This window comes from Dendropsophus ebraccatus, chromosome 10 (assembly GCF_027789765.1).
Source record: "Dendropsophus ebraccatus isolate aDenEbr1 chromosome 10, aDenEbr1.pat, whole genome shotgun sequence".
Taxonomy (NCBI): domain Eukaryota; kingdom Metazoa; phylum Chordata; class Amphibia; order Anura; family Hylidae; genus Dendropsophus; species Dendropsophus ebraccatus.
This window is the reverse complement of record NC_091463.1, coordinates 102,406,965-102,425,352: the sequence shown is the minus strand read 5'-3', so window position 1 is coordinate 102,425,352 and position 18,388 is coordinate 102,406,965. Positions and strand designations below refer to the sequence as shown.

Sequence of the window (18,388 nt, the reverse complement as noted above, 5' to 3'; positions counted from 1 at the left end):
GATAGATAGGAGATAGATAGATAGATAGATAGATAGATAGATAGATAGGAGATAGATAGATAGATAGATAGATAGATAGATAGATAGATAGATAGATAGGAGATAGATAGATAGATAGATAGATAGATAGATAGATAGGAGATAGATAGGAGATAGATAGGAGATAGATAGGAGATAGATAGGAGATAGATAGGAGATAGATAGGAGATAGATAGATAGATAGGAGATAGATAGATAGATAGGAGATAGATAGATAGATAGATAGATAGATAGATAGATAGGAGATAGATAGATAGATAGGAGATAGATAGATAGATAGATAGATAGATAGATAGATAGATAGATAGATAGATAGATAGGAGATAGATAGGAGATAGATAGGAGATAGATAGATAGGAGATAGATAGGAGATAGATAGATAGATAGATAGATAGATAGATAGATAGATAGATAGGAGATAGATAGGAGATAGATAGCTGATAGATAGATAGATAGATAGATAGATAGATAGGAGATAGATAGATAGATAGATAGATAGATAGATAGATAGATAGGAGATAGATAGGAGATAGATAGATAGATAGATAGATAGATAGATAGATAGATAGGAGATAGATAGATAGATAGATAGATAGATAGATAGATAGATAGATAGATAGATAGGAGATAGATAGATAGATAGATAGGAGATAGATAGGAGATAGATAGGAGATAGATAGATAGATAGATAGATAGATAGGAGATAGATAGATAGATAGATAGATAGATAGATAGATAGATAGATAGATAGGAGATAGATAGATAGGAGATAGATAGATAGATAGATAGATAGATAGATAGGAGATAGATAGATAGATAGATAGATAGATAGGAGATAGATAGGAGATAGATAGATAGGTAGATAGATAGATAGATAGATAGATAGATAGATAGATAGATAGGAGATAGATAGATAGATAGATAGATAGATAGGAGATAGATAGATAGGAGATAGATAGATAGATAGATAGATAGATAGGAGATAGATAGATAGATAGATAGATAGATAGATAGAAGATAGATACATAGATAGATAGATAGGAGATAGATAGATAGATAGATAGATAGGAGATAGATAGATAGATAGATAGGAGATAGATAGATAGATAGATAGATAGATAGATAGATAGATAGATAGATAGGAGATAGATAGGAGATAGATAGATAGGAGATAGATAGGAGATAGATAGGAGATAGATAGATAGATAGATAGATAGATAGATAGATAGATAGATAGATAGATAGGAGATAGATAGGAGATAGATAGCTGATAGATAGATAGATAGATAGATAGATAGATAGATAGATAGGAGATAGATAGATAGATAGATAGATAGGAGATAGATAGATAGATAGATAGGAGATAGATAGGAGATAGATAGATAGATAGATAGATAGATAGATAGATAGATAGGAGATAGATAGATAGATAGATAGATAGATAGATAGATAGGAGATAGATAGATAGATAGATAGATAGATAGATAGATAGATAGGAGATAGATAGGAGATAGATAGATAGATAGATAGATAGATAGGAGATATATAGATAGGAGATAGATAGATAGATAGATAGATAGATAGGAGATAGATAGATAGATAGGAGATAGATAGGAGATAGATAGATAGATAGATAGATAGATAGATAGATAGATAGATAGATAGATAGATAGATAGGAGATAGATAGATAGGAGATAGATAGATAGATAGATAGATAGATAGATAGGAGATAGATAGATAGGAGATAGATAGATAGATAGATAGATAGATAGATAGATAGATAGATAGGAGATAGATAGATAGATAGATAGATAGATAGATAGATAGGAGATAGATAGATAGGAGATAGATAGATAGATAGATAGATAGATAGATAGATAGATAGATAGGAGATAGATAGATAGGAGATAGATAGATAGATAGATAGATAGATAGATAGATAGATAGATAGGAGATAGATAGATAGGAGATAGATAGATAGATAGATAGATAGATTAGGAGATAGATAGATAGATAGATAGATAGATAGATAGATAGGAGATAGATAGATAGATAGATAGATAGATAGATAGATAGATAGGAGATAGATAGATAGATAGATAGATGGATAGATAGATAGATAGATAGATAGATAGGAGATAGATAGATAGATAGATAGATAGATAGATAGATAGGAGATAGATAGATAGATAGATAGATAGATAGATAGTCCAATGTAATGATAGTAGCACCACCAATCAGTTGTAGAGTCCGAGTGCCAGCAGGATTGTATCTGACCAATGATACTCTTATAGCTATAATAAACAAATTTCCAGCAGCACTTCTTAAGAAGTGCTGCTGGAAATTTGTTTATTATAGATAGAAAGATAGATAGATAGATAGATAGATAGATAGATAGGATAACCTACAACTTGCTGCAGTGCGTCTGGTAAGATATGTTATTGCTCCTGGCAGTCCGGCGGCCGCTGTGATACTTAGGCCTCATGTACAAGATGTCACATATGTTGGGATGCACTTAGGGCCGGGCTCTGGCGCTTTCTGTGCGGAGATCCCCTACGTGCTGGGTACAGCTGTGCGAGCAGACGTTGTGTGAACATCAATGTAAGTAATGAACGCCGTCTCCCCTAATAGTCTTATGGAGGAGATCTGATTCGCCTTTGGAGTTGGAAAATCTAGGGAAAAATGCTAACAGGACTGATTTGCAACCTGGATAATTAGAGGAACAGTGGCGGCCGGTAACTGGATGAAACAGGGAGAGCGCCAGTAATGACTTGATGTATCCAGACTGTGCGCCATACATGACAGAGGGAAGCGCTTTCATGTAGCGGTAAGTTACCGCTGGCGCCCGCGCTTTCATCAGCCCTTTATGTCGTTACTTGATAAAACACAAGGTGTTAAAAAGGGAAAGTTATAGATAAAACACAGAGTGATAATAAAGTCCTGCGCTCGCCTTTCATACGCCGCTCAGTGCCATACATCAAGCAACCACCGCGCCCGACAGATGGGTCATCAATATTCATCACATAGAGGAAACTGCGCCACAACCCCGCTTACATCAGACCTGCGTCTTGGCGACAATTTACAGGACAACGTCCCGGCAGATGTTTTGCAAAGTTACCCGAGTTATACCAGCATGTTATATATCACTATATACAGCAGTTACCCAGGTTATACCAGAAGGCTCCATATCACTATATACAGCAGTTACCCGGGTTATACCAGCATGTTATATATCACTATATACAGCAGTTACCCGGGTTATAGCAGCATGTTATATATCACTATATACAGCAGTTACCCGGGTTATACCAGCATGTTATATATCACTATATACAGCAGTTACCCGGGTTATACCAGCATGTTATATATCACTATATACAGCAGTTACCCGGGTTATACCAGCATGTTATATATCACTATATACAGCAGTTACCCGGGTTATACCAGCATGTTATATATCACTATATACAGCAGTTACCCGGGTTATACCAGCATGTTATATATCACTATATACAGCAGTTACCCGGGTTATACCAGCATGTTATATATCACTATATACAGCAGTTACCCGGGTTATACCAGCATGTTATATATCACTATATACAGCAGTTACCCGAGTTATACCAGCATGTTATATATCACTATATACAGCAGTTACCCGGGTTATACCAGCATGTTATATATCACTATATACAGCAGTTACCCGGGTTATACCAGCGTGACTCTTGTTATTCATGTCATGACTTTGTTTAACTTACACTCGGAGGGAAAAGTAAAGTTTCTTGGGTGTAGAGTTGTGTGAGTTTTGCTGCTCATTAGGCGGCGTGTGATGATGATAAAGCGCGGCTCTCTTTACTCTGGCGGTATACGGTGTAGGTGAGTTTCCTTACATCTAGACGGAAGCGGCACAAAGCCTCCTCAGCCTTCATGTAGACGCCGCGCCAGGACTTTGATTCCACATCTCGGCCTCCAGAAGCAGCAAAAACACAACAAAGCAGATGAAACGCGTCGGCGCCACATTTGGGTTTGTCCCCTATAGTGTTAATCTAATTAAAACGCCGTTAGCGCAGAACAAAGCCGCCGCCAGCGCGCTGTGATATTATATCAGGAAAATAATACAATGTATCAGCGTAATGAAGACACAGCCGCCGAGAGAGGAGCCCGATCACAGGCCGACGCACTTCACAGCACACGGGGGGTGTTAACCCCTTGTGTAACGCTGGATCTGCACATTTCTCGAGTAATGCAGCGGCAGCTGAGAGCCGAAACATTAAAGGGGAACTCCAGCTGCGAATTTCATTCACTGGTGTCAGAAAGTTATATAGATTTGTAATATACTTCTATTTAAAAACTTCCAGTCTTCCAGTACTTATCAGCTGCTGTATGTCTTGCAGGAAGTGGTGTATTCTCTCCAGTCTGAAACAGTGCTCTCTGCTGCCACCTCTGTCCATGTCAGGAACTGTCCAGGGCAGCAGCAAATCCCCATAGAAAACCTCTCCTGCCCTGGACAGTTCCTGACATGGACAGAGGTGGCAGCAGAGAGCACTGTGTCAGAAGTGAATTACAAACCTATATTACTTTCTGGCACCAGTCAATTTGAAAGATTTTTTTTCCGCTGGAGTTCCCTTTAAGTGCTTTATAAACAATGGGGGGAGATTTATCAGACATGGTGTAAAGTGAGACTGGCTCAGTCGCCTCCGGCAACCAATCAGATTCCACCTCTCATTCCTCACAGACTCTTTGGAAAATGAAAGGTGGAATCTGATTGGTTGCCGGGGGCGACTGAGCCATTCTCACTTTACACCATGTCTGATAAATCTCCCCCACTGTGTGTTTTTGAGGCCTTTTCTTTTTCCCATAGACACCAAAGGTTGTTTGTATTTTTGTTTATTTTTTTCAAATTTTAAGAATTAATCTAAAAATTTCAAAAAGCTGTCACTGATCTATGAATCACATGATCTGTAAGAGAAAAAATATCTCCTAAAAATGAAAGTATCACAGCCAAATCATGTAATAAAAAAAAATAGAAAATTGGACCTGATAGGAACAAAAGGTGTAATACAGCAGCATAGTCTGTATAACATTATATATATATATATATATATATATATGTATCAGTATATGTATATATTAGTGTATATCAGTAGATATGAGTATGTATCAGTATATATTAGTGTATATCAGTAGATATCAGTATATATTAGTGTATATCAGTATATATCAGTGTATATCAGTATGTATCAGTATATATTAGTGTATATCAGTATGTATCAGTATATATCAGTGTATATCAGTATATATCAATATATATCAGTGCATATCAGTATATATCAGTGTATATATCAGTGCATATCAGTATATATCAGTGTATATATCAGTGCATATCAGTATATATCAGTGTATATTTCAGTGCATATCAGTATATATCACTATATATTAGTGCATATCACAGCACATCAGTGTATAACAGTACATATCAGTGTATATCACTATATATCAGTGTATATCACTATATATCATTGTATGGGTGCGTTCACACACTCCGGATCTGCAGATCTGATGGTGCAGATTTGAAGCTGCAGATTCAAGGCAAATCAATTTTGGGCCATGAAATCTGCTGTGGATCCTGTATGTGTGAACGCACCCTATATCAGTATATGGCTATGTTCATAAAACGTTCTTTCAGCTCCATTTAAAATTACGTCCGTCATTTTAAGTCTAAAATAACGGACATCATTTAGCTGTCTAGCCTTCCCTTAGTGCAGTGAAGGCTGTTGGTACATTATTCTAGTTTGGTTACTAATTGGACTTTTGGATGCGGCTTTATTGAAAATTCCAATGACTTTAATAGTAGAAACAGAGAAAGGCTATGTTCACACATTCTTTTTAAGTAAAGAACGGACGCTGATTGCCTCAGTGTCTGTTCTTTACTGCAGGGGAGGCATTGCATTGAAGTCAATGCAATGCCGCCCGCTGTGTTCTTACATCGTTATTCTAACGCCCGATCTTTAGAACGGACGTTAGAATAATGTGCCTGTCAATTATTTCCGGATGCTGTTAACTGAACAGCGTCCGGAAAAATCAGCTGTTCCCACAACGCAATGCGCAGCGGCGGCCGTACATTGCATTGGAGTGAATGGCTAATTGATTTGCGGGCCGGGCACAGCCGCCGGTGCCCGCAAATCAACTATCGGCTGCAGGAACGGGCTGAGTGCAGCCCGACGGCCGGCTGTTTAACAGCGTCCGTTCGAACGTTGTGTGAACATAGCCAAAGATTGGTGAAAAAAGAAAAACTGTGCGTGAACAACTTATAAAAAACATCCTCTGTTTGCAAAAGACGTCCGAAAATAATTGTCATGATCATTATTTTGATGTCCGCGGTGATAGTCCGTTATTCAATACATTGTGAGCATTGGACGTCCGTCTTTCCATTGACTGCAGCCAGTTAAATTGCGGCAATAATGGACGTTATATCAGAGCATATCAGTATATATCATTATATATCACTATGTATCATTGCATATCAGTATATATCAGTACTAGTGATGAGCGAGCATGCTGGTCCGAGCTTGGTACTTGATCGAGTATTAGGGTACTCGATGGTTCTCGTTACTCGGACCAGCATCTCAAGATACTCGAGGAAATCTCATCATCCGTTTCCTGTAAGTTTGGGCGCTATTTCTCAGCCAATAAACATGCAGGAGACTCTTTGGTACATCCTGCGATGACGTGGGACCCATACATGTCGATAGCAGCGATTGGTTGGCCAGATCAGATGACCCTGCCATATAAAACTGGGCGCCGGCAGTGCTGGCTTCAGACGCATGCTGTGAGAGATCAGGGACAGAGCTGCTGCTGGTCAGGGAGAGTGTCAGTGTAGGATATAGCGTTCCAGTAGGCAGGGTATATACCAGCAATATAAACAAACAGACCTTTTCTGGGCTAAAAGCTTTTATTAATACTATTACTACAGACTGCTGGCTGGGAGTTGTAGTGCTGCTACCGTGATTTAACCAGCACACTGTGGTGACCGGCTGCTGGCAGAAAGGGGGCATTAGGTGTTGCATACATACCCCTAAGAAGTGCTCAGTGTGCTCCTTTTTTGATTTTGTGGCTGGTGGTCCTGCTGTACTACATTGTATTGCTGGGATTTGTAGTACACCTGCATAGAACTCCACTGCTCATTGTCCTGTGTAACAGGTGCCATAGACCACAGACCACCACTTACACACAGACTCTATACGACAGCTTCCAAATACTAGTGTGACCACCAGTATATTTACTTATTTCTGTATTTCTTACTGAGGGCATACCCAAGCTCACTACTGATTGTCCAGTGTAAGGGGGTGTCACAGAGTGTATATAGCTGCCGCCACCACCAGATTGTATACCACAGCCTCCAAAGAACTAGTGGGACCACCAGTATATTTTCTGATTTCTGTATTTCTTACTTAAGGCCTATCCAAGCTCACTACTGATTGCCCTGTGTGAGAGGTGGCATACAGTATATAGCTGCACTCGCACACCCAGACTCTATACGACTACCTCCAATAGTAGTCTCAGTAATATATTTTCTTGGCTTGCTGTGATCTGTAGTGCAGCTATCTCAGTCTTGACTGTGCAGTGTCCATAAAATGGTGAACCCCAGGGGTAAGGGTCGAGGGCGTGGGGTTCCAAGTGATGTGGTTGCCAGAGGCCGTGGTTCAGGGCAGGGTGACACAGCAGCACCTGTTGAGGAGGTAGCAGTGGCACACCGCAGACGTCCACTCCCTAGCTTCTTTGCCCAACCTACGGGGTCTCATGGTAGACCGTTATTGAAACCGCAGCAGTGTGAACAGGTGATCATGTGGATAGCGGATAATGTGTCCAGTAACTTATCCACCACCCAGGCTTCAATGCAGTCCGCCCATGCTACCCAAGGGAGTGGAACCCTTGCTCCATTAGCTCAGCCTCCTCCCCCACAGCCTGGCCCCTCCATCCATCCACCACCACCACCAGGCTCCCAGGGACTGTTTTCTGGACCCTTCCCTGAGTCAGAGCAACCGGAGCAGTCGATCTGTCCTGATGCCCAAACTATGCAGCTCACGCAGTCAGTGGGTGATGAGAGTGGGGACTTGCAAGCGGGTTGGAAGAGGTGTCTGATGATGACGATGAGACCCGGTTGTCAGACAGCGAGGTTGTTGTCATGAATGTAACTCAAAGTGAGGAGGAGAGTGAGGAGCTGGTGGATGAGGAGGAGGTGACTGACCCCAGCTGGGTGGATAAGCCTAGTGAAGACCGTGCTTCTGAGGGGGAGGCAAGTTCAGCCACAGGACCGGTTGGAAAAGGAAGAGGGGTGGGCAGAGGGAGAAGCAGGGGCAGAGAGAGTAGATCAGCAACTGTTTCACAGAGTCAAACTCCCGTGACCAGGGCTAGAGGTTCCCAAGTCTGGAGCTTTTTTAAAGAAACTGCGGATGACCGACGGACTGTAGTGTGCAACGTGTACCACGCCAGGATCAGCAGGGGAGCCACCACTACCAGCATGCACAGGCATATGAGTGCTAAACACCCCACTCAGTGGAACCAAGGCCGTTCAGTGACTGCAAGTCGCACCCCTGCTCCTTCCCCTGTGTCAGGTGCTGGCTCTGTCAGTCCCCCCGCCCAGGTCCCAGGCACGAGCGCCTCCCGCCCTACACCCACCCCTTCACCTCCAACGTCATACCAACGTCCTTCCCGATCACTCTGCTACATATAACAACTGCGTTGCAAAGCTGGATACATGGCCCAAACTGGCGCTTTATGCCTTGGAGGTGCTGTGCTGCCCTGCTCGAGTTTCCCATTGACTTCAATGGGGTTCGTTACTCAAAACGAGCAATCAAGTATCGGAAAATATTCGTCTTGAGTAACAAGCACCCGAGCATTTTAGTACTCACTCAATAATCAGTATATATCATTATATATCATTGCATATCAGTGTATATCAGTATATATCAGTGTATATAAGTATATATCAGTGCATATCAGTATGTCATATATGTATATATCAGTGTAGATCAGTATATATCACTATATATCATTGCATATCAGTATATATAAGTGTATTACAGTATATATCAGTGCATATTAGTATATATCAGTATGTATCACTATATATCATTGCATATCAGTGTATATCATTATATATCATTGCATATCAGTATATATCAGTGCATATCAGTATATATACAGTATGCGTATTACAGTATATATCATTGCATATCAGTATGTCAGTATATATCAGTGTAGATCAGTATATATCACTATATATCATTGCATATCAGTATATATAAGTGTATTACAGTATATATCATTGCATATCAGTATATATCAGTATGTATCACTATATATCATTGCATATCAGTATATATCAGTATGTCAGTGAGCCCCCACTGTATCCACCATGGTAAGAGTCACAGTGTGCGCTGCGCTCAGCCTTCCCCTCGGTTCTTCATGTCGCTCGTTGTCTCGTTATACAAATAAATAAATGAATAAAGAACAATATTTCTCATATGACTTAAAAGGAAAAGGGAAGATAAGTGGGAAAGTGTCTGCGCTCGGCACCGGCCGGTCTGGCTGCGGCTGTAGACAGGTTTATTACTGACCACTACTGGGCTATAATGGACAAGGACCCGAGTGCTGAGTTTTACTGCAGAGAATAGTCAGCGACCGAGAGCGACTACCGGTTACATGACATGAATGGCAGCGTACGGGCTACATGTTACTAGGGGATGGAAGCAGCTCCGCCCCCATAACAATAATTGAGGTTCCGTCACATGTTTGTTTTCCATCTGGGATTCAGAGCATTGTATTAGAAAGATTTGCTGATGCTTTTTACATTTACTAGAATCAGGTTCCACCGCATAGGACGCACATAAGATCTCCTAATGCGGGAAACCACAGAGCTGGTGTGTACTGGGGTACATGCCGCCTGTTCTCTATAGCCGGTGTGCCCGACACTATTGCCAGATCCTCACCTGTTGGCTCACAGGTGGTGTTAAACGCCTTTACTCACAATAGGTGCTACATTCCCAATGGGCGGGGTCCTGGTGCTGAGGGTCTGTAGCATGGCAGCCACCATGTTCTAGGCCTAGCAAGAAGCCCACTGAGGTCCTAGGGGGACATTTATTAATCTCTGCTCTCTGATGGGACCAGGTACGGTGGTGACCAGAACAATCATCAGGTTTTTGACAACCCTACCCATCAGCGCTTCTCCAACCCTACTCATCAACACTTCTACTGCCCTACCCATCAACGCTTCTACAGCCCTACCCATCATTGCTTCTCCAACCCTACCCGTCAATGCTTCTACAGCCCTACTCATCAACACTTCTACAGCCCTACCCATCAACGCTTTTTTAAGCCTACCCATCAACGCTTCTACAGCCCTACCCATCAACGCTTCTACAGCCCTACCCATCAAAGCTTTTACAGCCCTACCCATCAACGCTTCTACCACCCTACCCATCTCCACTTCTACAGCCCTACCCATCACCGCTTCTCCAACCCTAATCATCAACGCTTCTCCAACCCTACCCGTCAACGCTTCTACCGCCCTACCCATCAAAGCTTTAACAGCCCTACCCATCAACGCTTCTACCACCCTTCCCATCACCACTTCTACAGCCCTACCCATCACCGCTTCTCCAACCCTACTCATCAACGGTTCTACAACCCTACCCATCAACGCTTCTACAGCCCTATCCATCAACGCTTCTACCACCCTACCCATCACCGCTTCTCCAACCCTACCCATCAACGCTTCTCCAACCCTACCCATCACTGCTTCTACAGCCCTACCCATCACCACTTCTCCAACCCTACTCATCAACGCTTCTACCACCCTACCCATCACCGCTTCTACAGCCCTACCCATCAACGCTTTTACAGCCCTAGCCATCAACGCTTCTACAGCCCTACCCATCAACGCTTTTACCACCCTACCCATCACCGCTTCTACAGCCCTACCCATCAATGCTTCTACAGCCCTACCCATCACCGCTTCTCCAACCCTACCCATCAACGCTTCTACAACTCTACCTATCATTGCTTCTACAGCCCTACCCAAACCATATACCTTATAAAGTAACGTACCTATATTGTAATATATCATATATAGTAATATACCTTATACAGTAACATACCATATATAGTAATATACCTTATACAGTAACATACCATATATAGTAATATACCTTATATAGTAATATATCATATATAGTAATATACCTTATATAGTAATATATCATATATAGTAATATACCTTATACAGTAACATACCATATATAGTAATATACCTTATATAGTAATATACCTTATATAGTTATATACCATATATAGTAATATACCTTATTATATAGGGCACAGTACAGCAGTGATGTAGTAGTGTTATATAGAATACTGTCATACAGTAGCTTGCTGTAGCCGGTGCGGGGGAGGGGGTGGTATTTGGGGGTGCAGAGATAATTTTCAGGGATAATTGAGGTTTCGGCCTAATAGCTGTTTGTAATATACATGTCCCGGGGTTGGTTGACCTGGAATTAACTTCTAAACTAAGAGAATCTTCACAATTTTCTGATAATTGATTTAATTCAGGATTTATTAGATTAGTGGCAGTGACTTCATGTTCAGCTGAGGAAACATCTGACAAAAAGGAGAAGTTTCCTTAAAGGGGCAAAATCTGTAAAATCATTAGAATCAATGGAGCCGCGTCACAGAGGGGAGTGGATATGGTCACACTGACCTCCCCCCAGCCCTCTGAGCCGGGCCGGTGCTTGGAATAAGATTGCCCCCAGCGCGGGGATTAGGCAGTGTTTCTAAAAAAGGAGCGCACCACTAGGATCCCCATGCTGAACTAAAGATCCTTACCTGCTCGCTGTTGGCATGTGTAATAGCACCAGCAGTGAGCGGAGAACGAGGAGAAGCGGGCGCTGATCTGACAGGTCGTCACTCGCTGGCTTCTCCTGATCGGCCCGTGTAATAGAGGCTTTATACACATGATGCAACAGACAGTGTGGTTTGAGCCTCCGGGGGTGATGTTGGAGGATTGGCCGGTCACCTGCTAGATGGTGAAGTGTGACTCCACTCCAGTGGTGGTTGGTGCCTGGTGGGCAAACAAATGTGATGGCACACCTGCTTTTATTGTATCAGGCCGGGTGTACCTCTTTCCCCTGTGGTCAGTGTCCTGCCGGGCTGCTACGGGGTGCCTTGGGTTAGTGTGATCACGGATGGCCAGAGTGGTGTAGTGACCCTCCTGGACTATCGAAACTGCCACCCACAGAAAGGGGAAATGTACCAAGGTTGTGTGGTATACTGGGAAAGATCAGAGTCTTTTACTTAAAGAAGCTTGTGTGAAAATATGTGAGGCCAGGTTACACGACTATGAGGTTTCTCTTGATAATGCACTTGATAATATACTTGACTATAGTTCCAGACAAATACCTGACAATACAGGAACCGAATCTGCAGTAGGAATACAGCGTAGGATACAGTCGTGCCAACTGAGTAGCGTACTGAGTGATACAAAGAAGCAGAGTAGCAGAGAGGAGGATGTCGTGAAAGTCTCAACTCGGAGTAGTACTGTGCTCTGCCGGGATGTTGGAGGATGTGGTAGATAAGTACTAAGAAGAAGAGGAATATTTGTGCCCGTGTATTGACCTTTTGTTAGTCTTCACACCATCTAATGCCCACTAGATTTGGCTGAACCGTCCTAGAGAGTGACACAGGCCCAGACCTAGTTACCTGGGATAAGCGGAATGCTGAGGGTTCCCTGCTGACACTAACGCTGCGAGGTAGAGTTCATAGGCTTACTGTGACTTTGCTCTATCCGATCAGTTCCTAACTTACTGCTGTCTGTGGATACTGTCCTGCTCTGTGACTCCTCTAGTCCACGGCGTGGGTTGAGGTTGTCTGACTTGTCCTCTCCTAGAAGAGGTTTAGCATTGCATAATGTTATGTAGCGTTACTAAGAAGGAAAACCGTGCACTTACTTGCTTCCTACCCATACATGCGCTGTGAGTGGGTGAAGAGTGCAATAGAAGAAGTAAAGAGAGAGGTGATAGGAGAGAAGAACAGATTCCTATTGGTCTGCAGATCCATATGACACACAAAGAAACAGTAACCCTTTATACAATTCAGCTTTGCAGCTTCCAAATACACATATTCAATAAAGTGACATCTAGTGGCGAAACTCTGATACTACTTTCATCACCACACAAGTACAATAAGTACAGACTTTTGCGAGGCAACAACCGTGATAGGACACCAAAACAGTAGTATATATTTGTGCTTAGATACACTGGCTTAGCAGGCAGTATCATATACAGTAGGCTTAGATACACTGACTTAGCAGACAGTATCATATACGGTAGGCTAGGGCTGGGCGGCGACAGGCGGTCCGGAGAGGAGCGGTGAGGTGCGTGGCAGCGGGTCCAAAGAGGGTCGGTGAGGTGCGCAGAGGTGGCCGATGCAGTGCTCCAGCCACTTATGCTGAACCGCCTGTTACACGCAGCGTCCCTGCAACACACAGAGGTCCCTGGTCTCTGGAGGAGGCTGCAGGGACTGCTGAATAGGGTGATCACATCTTGCAGTGCAGACCCTCGATCCTGATGTACAGCTTCAGGACCTACAGCCATGTGATCACAATATTCTATAGTTCCTGTGGCCTCCTCCAGAGACCAGGGACCTCCATGTGCAGCCGGGAGGGGAGCGCCTGTGCTGGGGGTGAGAGGAGGCACAGAAGGAGGGGTGTCTGCCCAGCTGCCCCAGTCCCCCCTCAGTCACTCTCAGCTGCCCCCGTCACCCCCAACTGCCCCAGTCCCCTTTCAGTCTCTTCCAGCTGCCCCAATGCCCCCTCAGTAACCCCCAGCTGCCCCAGTCACCCCCAGGTGCCTCAGTCCCCTTTCAGTCTCTTCCAGCTGCCCCAATCCCCCCTCAGTCACCCCCAGCTGCCCCAGTCACCCCCAGGTGCCTCAGTCCCCTTTCAGTCTCTTCCAGCTTTCCCAGTCCCCTTTCAGTCTCTTCCAGCTGCCCCAATCCCCCCTCAGTCACCCCCAGCTGCCCCAGTCACCCCCAGGTGCCTCAGTCCCCTTTCAGTCTCTTCCAGCTTTCCCAGTCCCCTCTCAGTCTCTTCCAGCTGCCCCAGTCCCCCCTCAGTCACCGCCAGCTGCCCCAGACACCCCTCAGCAGAAGGTGGCACATATTTGGGAAAACTACTTATATGGGGCACAGAGGGGGTCTGTCTACTACATGGGGGCGCAGGGAGAGCTCTGTTACACTGGGAAGCAATATAGTTGTTGTTTCAAACGTCATTAAAATAGTATTTGACGCTGCAAAGAGAAAAATGTTCTGTTTAGCAAAAACTGATTAAGCAGACAATATCATATATGGTAGGCGTGGCTACATGGCTTAGCAGGTAGTATCACACACGATAGGCTTAGATACATTGACTTAGCAGACAGTATCATATGGTAGGCTTAGATACATGGCTCAGCAGGCAGTACCACAAACTGATACACATTACATTTGGAGAAATGGCCCCTTGTGTCTTGCTGAACATCTGACTGTAAGTGGAATAAGCTCCCGCGGTCGGAGATCCGGCGTGGGGCGCGGTGTTCGGTGGAGACCTCCTGTAGGACTCTGTAAACCTCATTAAGCATTGAAGGAGACGCATGTCATCCACAGAGTCTTATTTATTGCACTACAACCATTTGCTGTTGGTTTTCTCACAAAGTTTATTTGCAATCGGCAACACGACGGCCGGGATTGTGGGCGTGATCCGCCGGCGGAGCGCCCGTCCCGCTGTCGAGGCTTCTGTTCGCGGCGCTCCCTCTCTGTGCTTCTAATGAGCCATTAATGGGCTGCCAATTACACATGCAAATGAGAGATTTTACCGAGACGACTAACTGTACCTGAAGGCATAACACGCCACATTAACATGTTCCGATATAAATCATTTTTATTTAAATAATTGTTTTTCTGCCGTTCACGGCGATCAGAGATCCCTGAGAATCCGCGCAAAAGAACAAATTCCGATAAAAATTAAAGCTTGGTCTGAGAATGATTATTCCCAGACAATTCATTACAGGGCTCGGATACATTACACAGATTACGCTGGTTATGATGAATGGGCCGAGCCTCCTACCAGCACAGATGGTAGTTACTATATGGCAGGGGAAGGTTAATGATCGCAGGACTTGCTAGAATTAAGAGAATTCCCACAATGGCACTGACCCACATTATGCTCCTATCCACACAGTAAATAAGCCAATGGTTATTACTGGAGCTCTCATTGTGGACTCATTCAATGGGAATTAATTACAGGACGTTTGATGGGAAAAAAGTTACTATTATAAATCAACAAGCCTGTGGGCTTCTACAAATAGAAATTTAAAGGGCAGCATTGCCTAAAATAGAAACTGTTTGTTACAGATAACTTTGCATAAATCAATAGTACAAGTGAATATAAGAAACTTTATAATATATCTTATCAGAGAAAAATGCTACCAAGTTACTATTATAAATCAACAAGCCTGCAGGCTTTTCGAAATGCAAATTTAAAGGGTAGTGGCACCTAAAATAGAAACTGTTGTTACAGATAACTTTGCTTAAAAAAATACAAGCAAATATTAAAAAAATATCTTATAAGAAACTGATAACATATCTTATAAGAAATTGATAGCATACCTTATCAGAGATAAATGTTTTTTTGTTTTTTTTACCTCCTCATCTGTTTTTCTCTTGTCTTGTAGAGAGAAGTTGGCCTTGACTTCCATCCAATGTGGGACAACAGCGGATACTGCTGCACTCACTGCCGTCGTGGACAGAGATACTGCCGGCGGGTGTGCGAGCCCCTGTTGGGGTACTACCCCTACCCTTACTGTTACGGCTCAGGGCGGGTAATCTGCAGGATAATTATGCCCTGTAACTGGTGGGTGGCCCGGATGCTGGGCCGGGTATAGAAACTTCTATATTATTTCTATACATTAGATGGAAAGTAAGAACAGTCACCCCGGGGTCTCCGAGCTGCGAATGTTCATCATCCTGTGCTCAGCAGACAACATGGGAAGTCAGGGGGATCTTTTATATGTCAGTCTTTTAGGGTGTGACGTCATATTCTTGCATTGTGTATCGCCAGTTATCACTCTATAGGTTGGGGATTTTTCGGGAGACATCACGCTGTTATTTTTGTATCGGTAATAAATCAATATCCCCGGTGGTGTTTATCCAGAAGTGTCAGGAATCCTTGGCGTGGCGCGCTCTGTAAATCACATGCGGCGCGCTCTGTAAATCACGTGCGGCGCGCTCTGTAAATCACGTGCGGCGCGCTCTGTAAATCACGTGCGGCGCGCTCTGTAAATCACGTGCGGTGCGCTCTGTAAATCACACGCAGCGCGCTCTGTAAATCACGTGCGGCGCGCTCTGTAAATCTCACGCGGCGCGCTCTGTAAATTACGTGCGGCGCGCTCTGTAAATCTCACGCGGCGCGCTCTGTAAATCACACGCAGCGCGCTCTGTAAATCACGTGCGGCGCGCTCTGTAAATCACGTGCGGCGCGCTCTGTAAATCACGTGCGGCGCGCTCTGTAAATCACACGCAGCACGCTCTGTAAATCACGTGCGGCTTTGGGGGTGTTAAATAGGGATTTATGTTCCTTCCTTTTTCTTCAATGTCAAAATGTAAAAGAAAAAGGAGAAAACTTGAGGCGTCGCCGACTGAATGTATAAAATACGTCAGAATGGTTTACGGCAGCCGAGGATGGAGAAGGTTTAGTCTGAACTTCTATGAACTCTACGTAAATCAGGATCAACGCTACCGATTCTATTCTACTCAAGTGGGGGTCATCTACTAATGAGAAATTAAGGGGGCAGGATTTATGCTAATATGAATAAAAGGGGTGTGTCTGGAGAGATTTAGGGTTGAAATTGGTTATTAAAGTGGTTATCCAGGATTACGGGGTCGAAAAAACAGCACCACCCCTGTCCTCAGGCTGTGTGTGTTATTACAATTCAGCTCCATTCACTTCTACGGAACTAAGCTGCAAAAGCCCCGCACCCAGCCCGAGGACAGGAGGGGGCGCTGATTCTGGAAGAAAGTAGTCATGTTTTTATAAGCCTGGACAACCCCTTTAAGACGGAAGCCTTTAGCTTTACTGATTTCTGTCAGTAAATACGAATACAATAAATACAGAAAGATCCAGGTAAACATTTGCCCAATCCCAATCACATACATTCATCGGTAATCATAATGGTGCTGGTTACACATGGCTATAATCTACATGAACTGTTTGGACGCTTTATTACCTATCCTCCAGAGCTGCATTCACAGTTCTGCTCGTGTATAAACACGGCTTGTGGACAGACACATCCCTCATAGCTCAGCAGATCGGGCATGGCAGGGATCCTCCCGATATTACTGCTTCTTCTGGTTCCCAGCTCTGAGGCAGACATGAGGGTCTCCTGATCTGATTCCAGGGTAATGGATATGGATTTGTGATTGATCAGGTTTGGATTTCGAGCTTCTGGTCTGGAGTTCCTGACTATTTCTTGCGTCTCTGTTCATGTTGTCCTCATTTTATTATTGAAAGTCTTTGAGCCTTGTTTAGGGAGTTGGTCACTTTGCTTTGTGCCTTCTTCTTGTTTTTTCTCAATAGTTTAGTGGAGGGCTGGTGCAGGGAGATTACAGGGGCAGGATTACTTTTCTTTCTTCTCTATAGTTTAGTGGAGGGCTGGTGCAGGGAGATTACAGGGGCAGGATTACTTTTCTTTCTTCTCTATAGTTTAGTGGAGGGCTGGTGCAGGGAGATTACAGGGGCAGGATTAGTTTTCTTTCTTCTCTATAGTTTAGTGGAGGGCTGGTGCAGGGAGATTACAGGGGCAGGATTACTTTTCTTTCTTCTCTATAGTTTAGTTGAGGGCTGGTGCAGGGAGATTACAGGGGCAGGATTACTTTTCTTTCTTCTCTATAGTTTAGTGGAGGGCTGGTGCAGGGAGATTACAGGGGCAGGATTACTCTTCTTTCTTCTCTATAGTTTAGTGGAGGGCGCTATAAGACCTGGACCTATTTTTATCATTGCTCATTTGCAAAACATTCGCATTGAATAAGACGTCGTTCGGTTGTTTGCAGTAGATACGAACGCAATTGAAAAGAAATAGTGAAGAAAAAACTATCGCAAATACGATCATAAGTAACGATTATCGTTCCATGGAAATGAGTGAACGTTTTCAGGTCTTTCGCAATAGCGGTCGTTTGAGATCATTAATGGTTAACGGTTATGCAAACCATAATCGTCCGGTGGAATAGGGCCCTAACTCTGGTCCTTCTAGTCTTGTCTTT

The 18,388-nt window shown here is 43.6% G+C and overlaps 1 protein-coding gene across 1 annotated transcript in view; it reads left to right on the top strand.

Moving 5' to 3' along the window:
• Nucleotides 1-16,285, top strand: part of TNMD (tenomodulin) — a 49,611-nt gene extending 33,326 nt beyond the window's left edge. Inside the window, exon 7 of the mRNA XM_069985713.1 lies at nt 15,805-16,285. Within this exon, the coding sequence (XP_069841814.1) occupies nt 15,805-16,014 (210 nt within the window). The 3' untranslated portion in view covers nt 16,015-16,285. The remainder of the gene's footprint in view (nt 1-15,804) is intronic.
• Nucleotides 16,286-18,388: the final 2,103 nt, after the last annotated feature.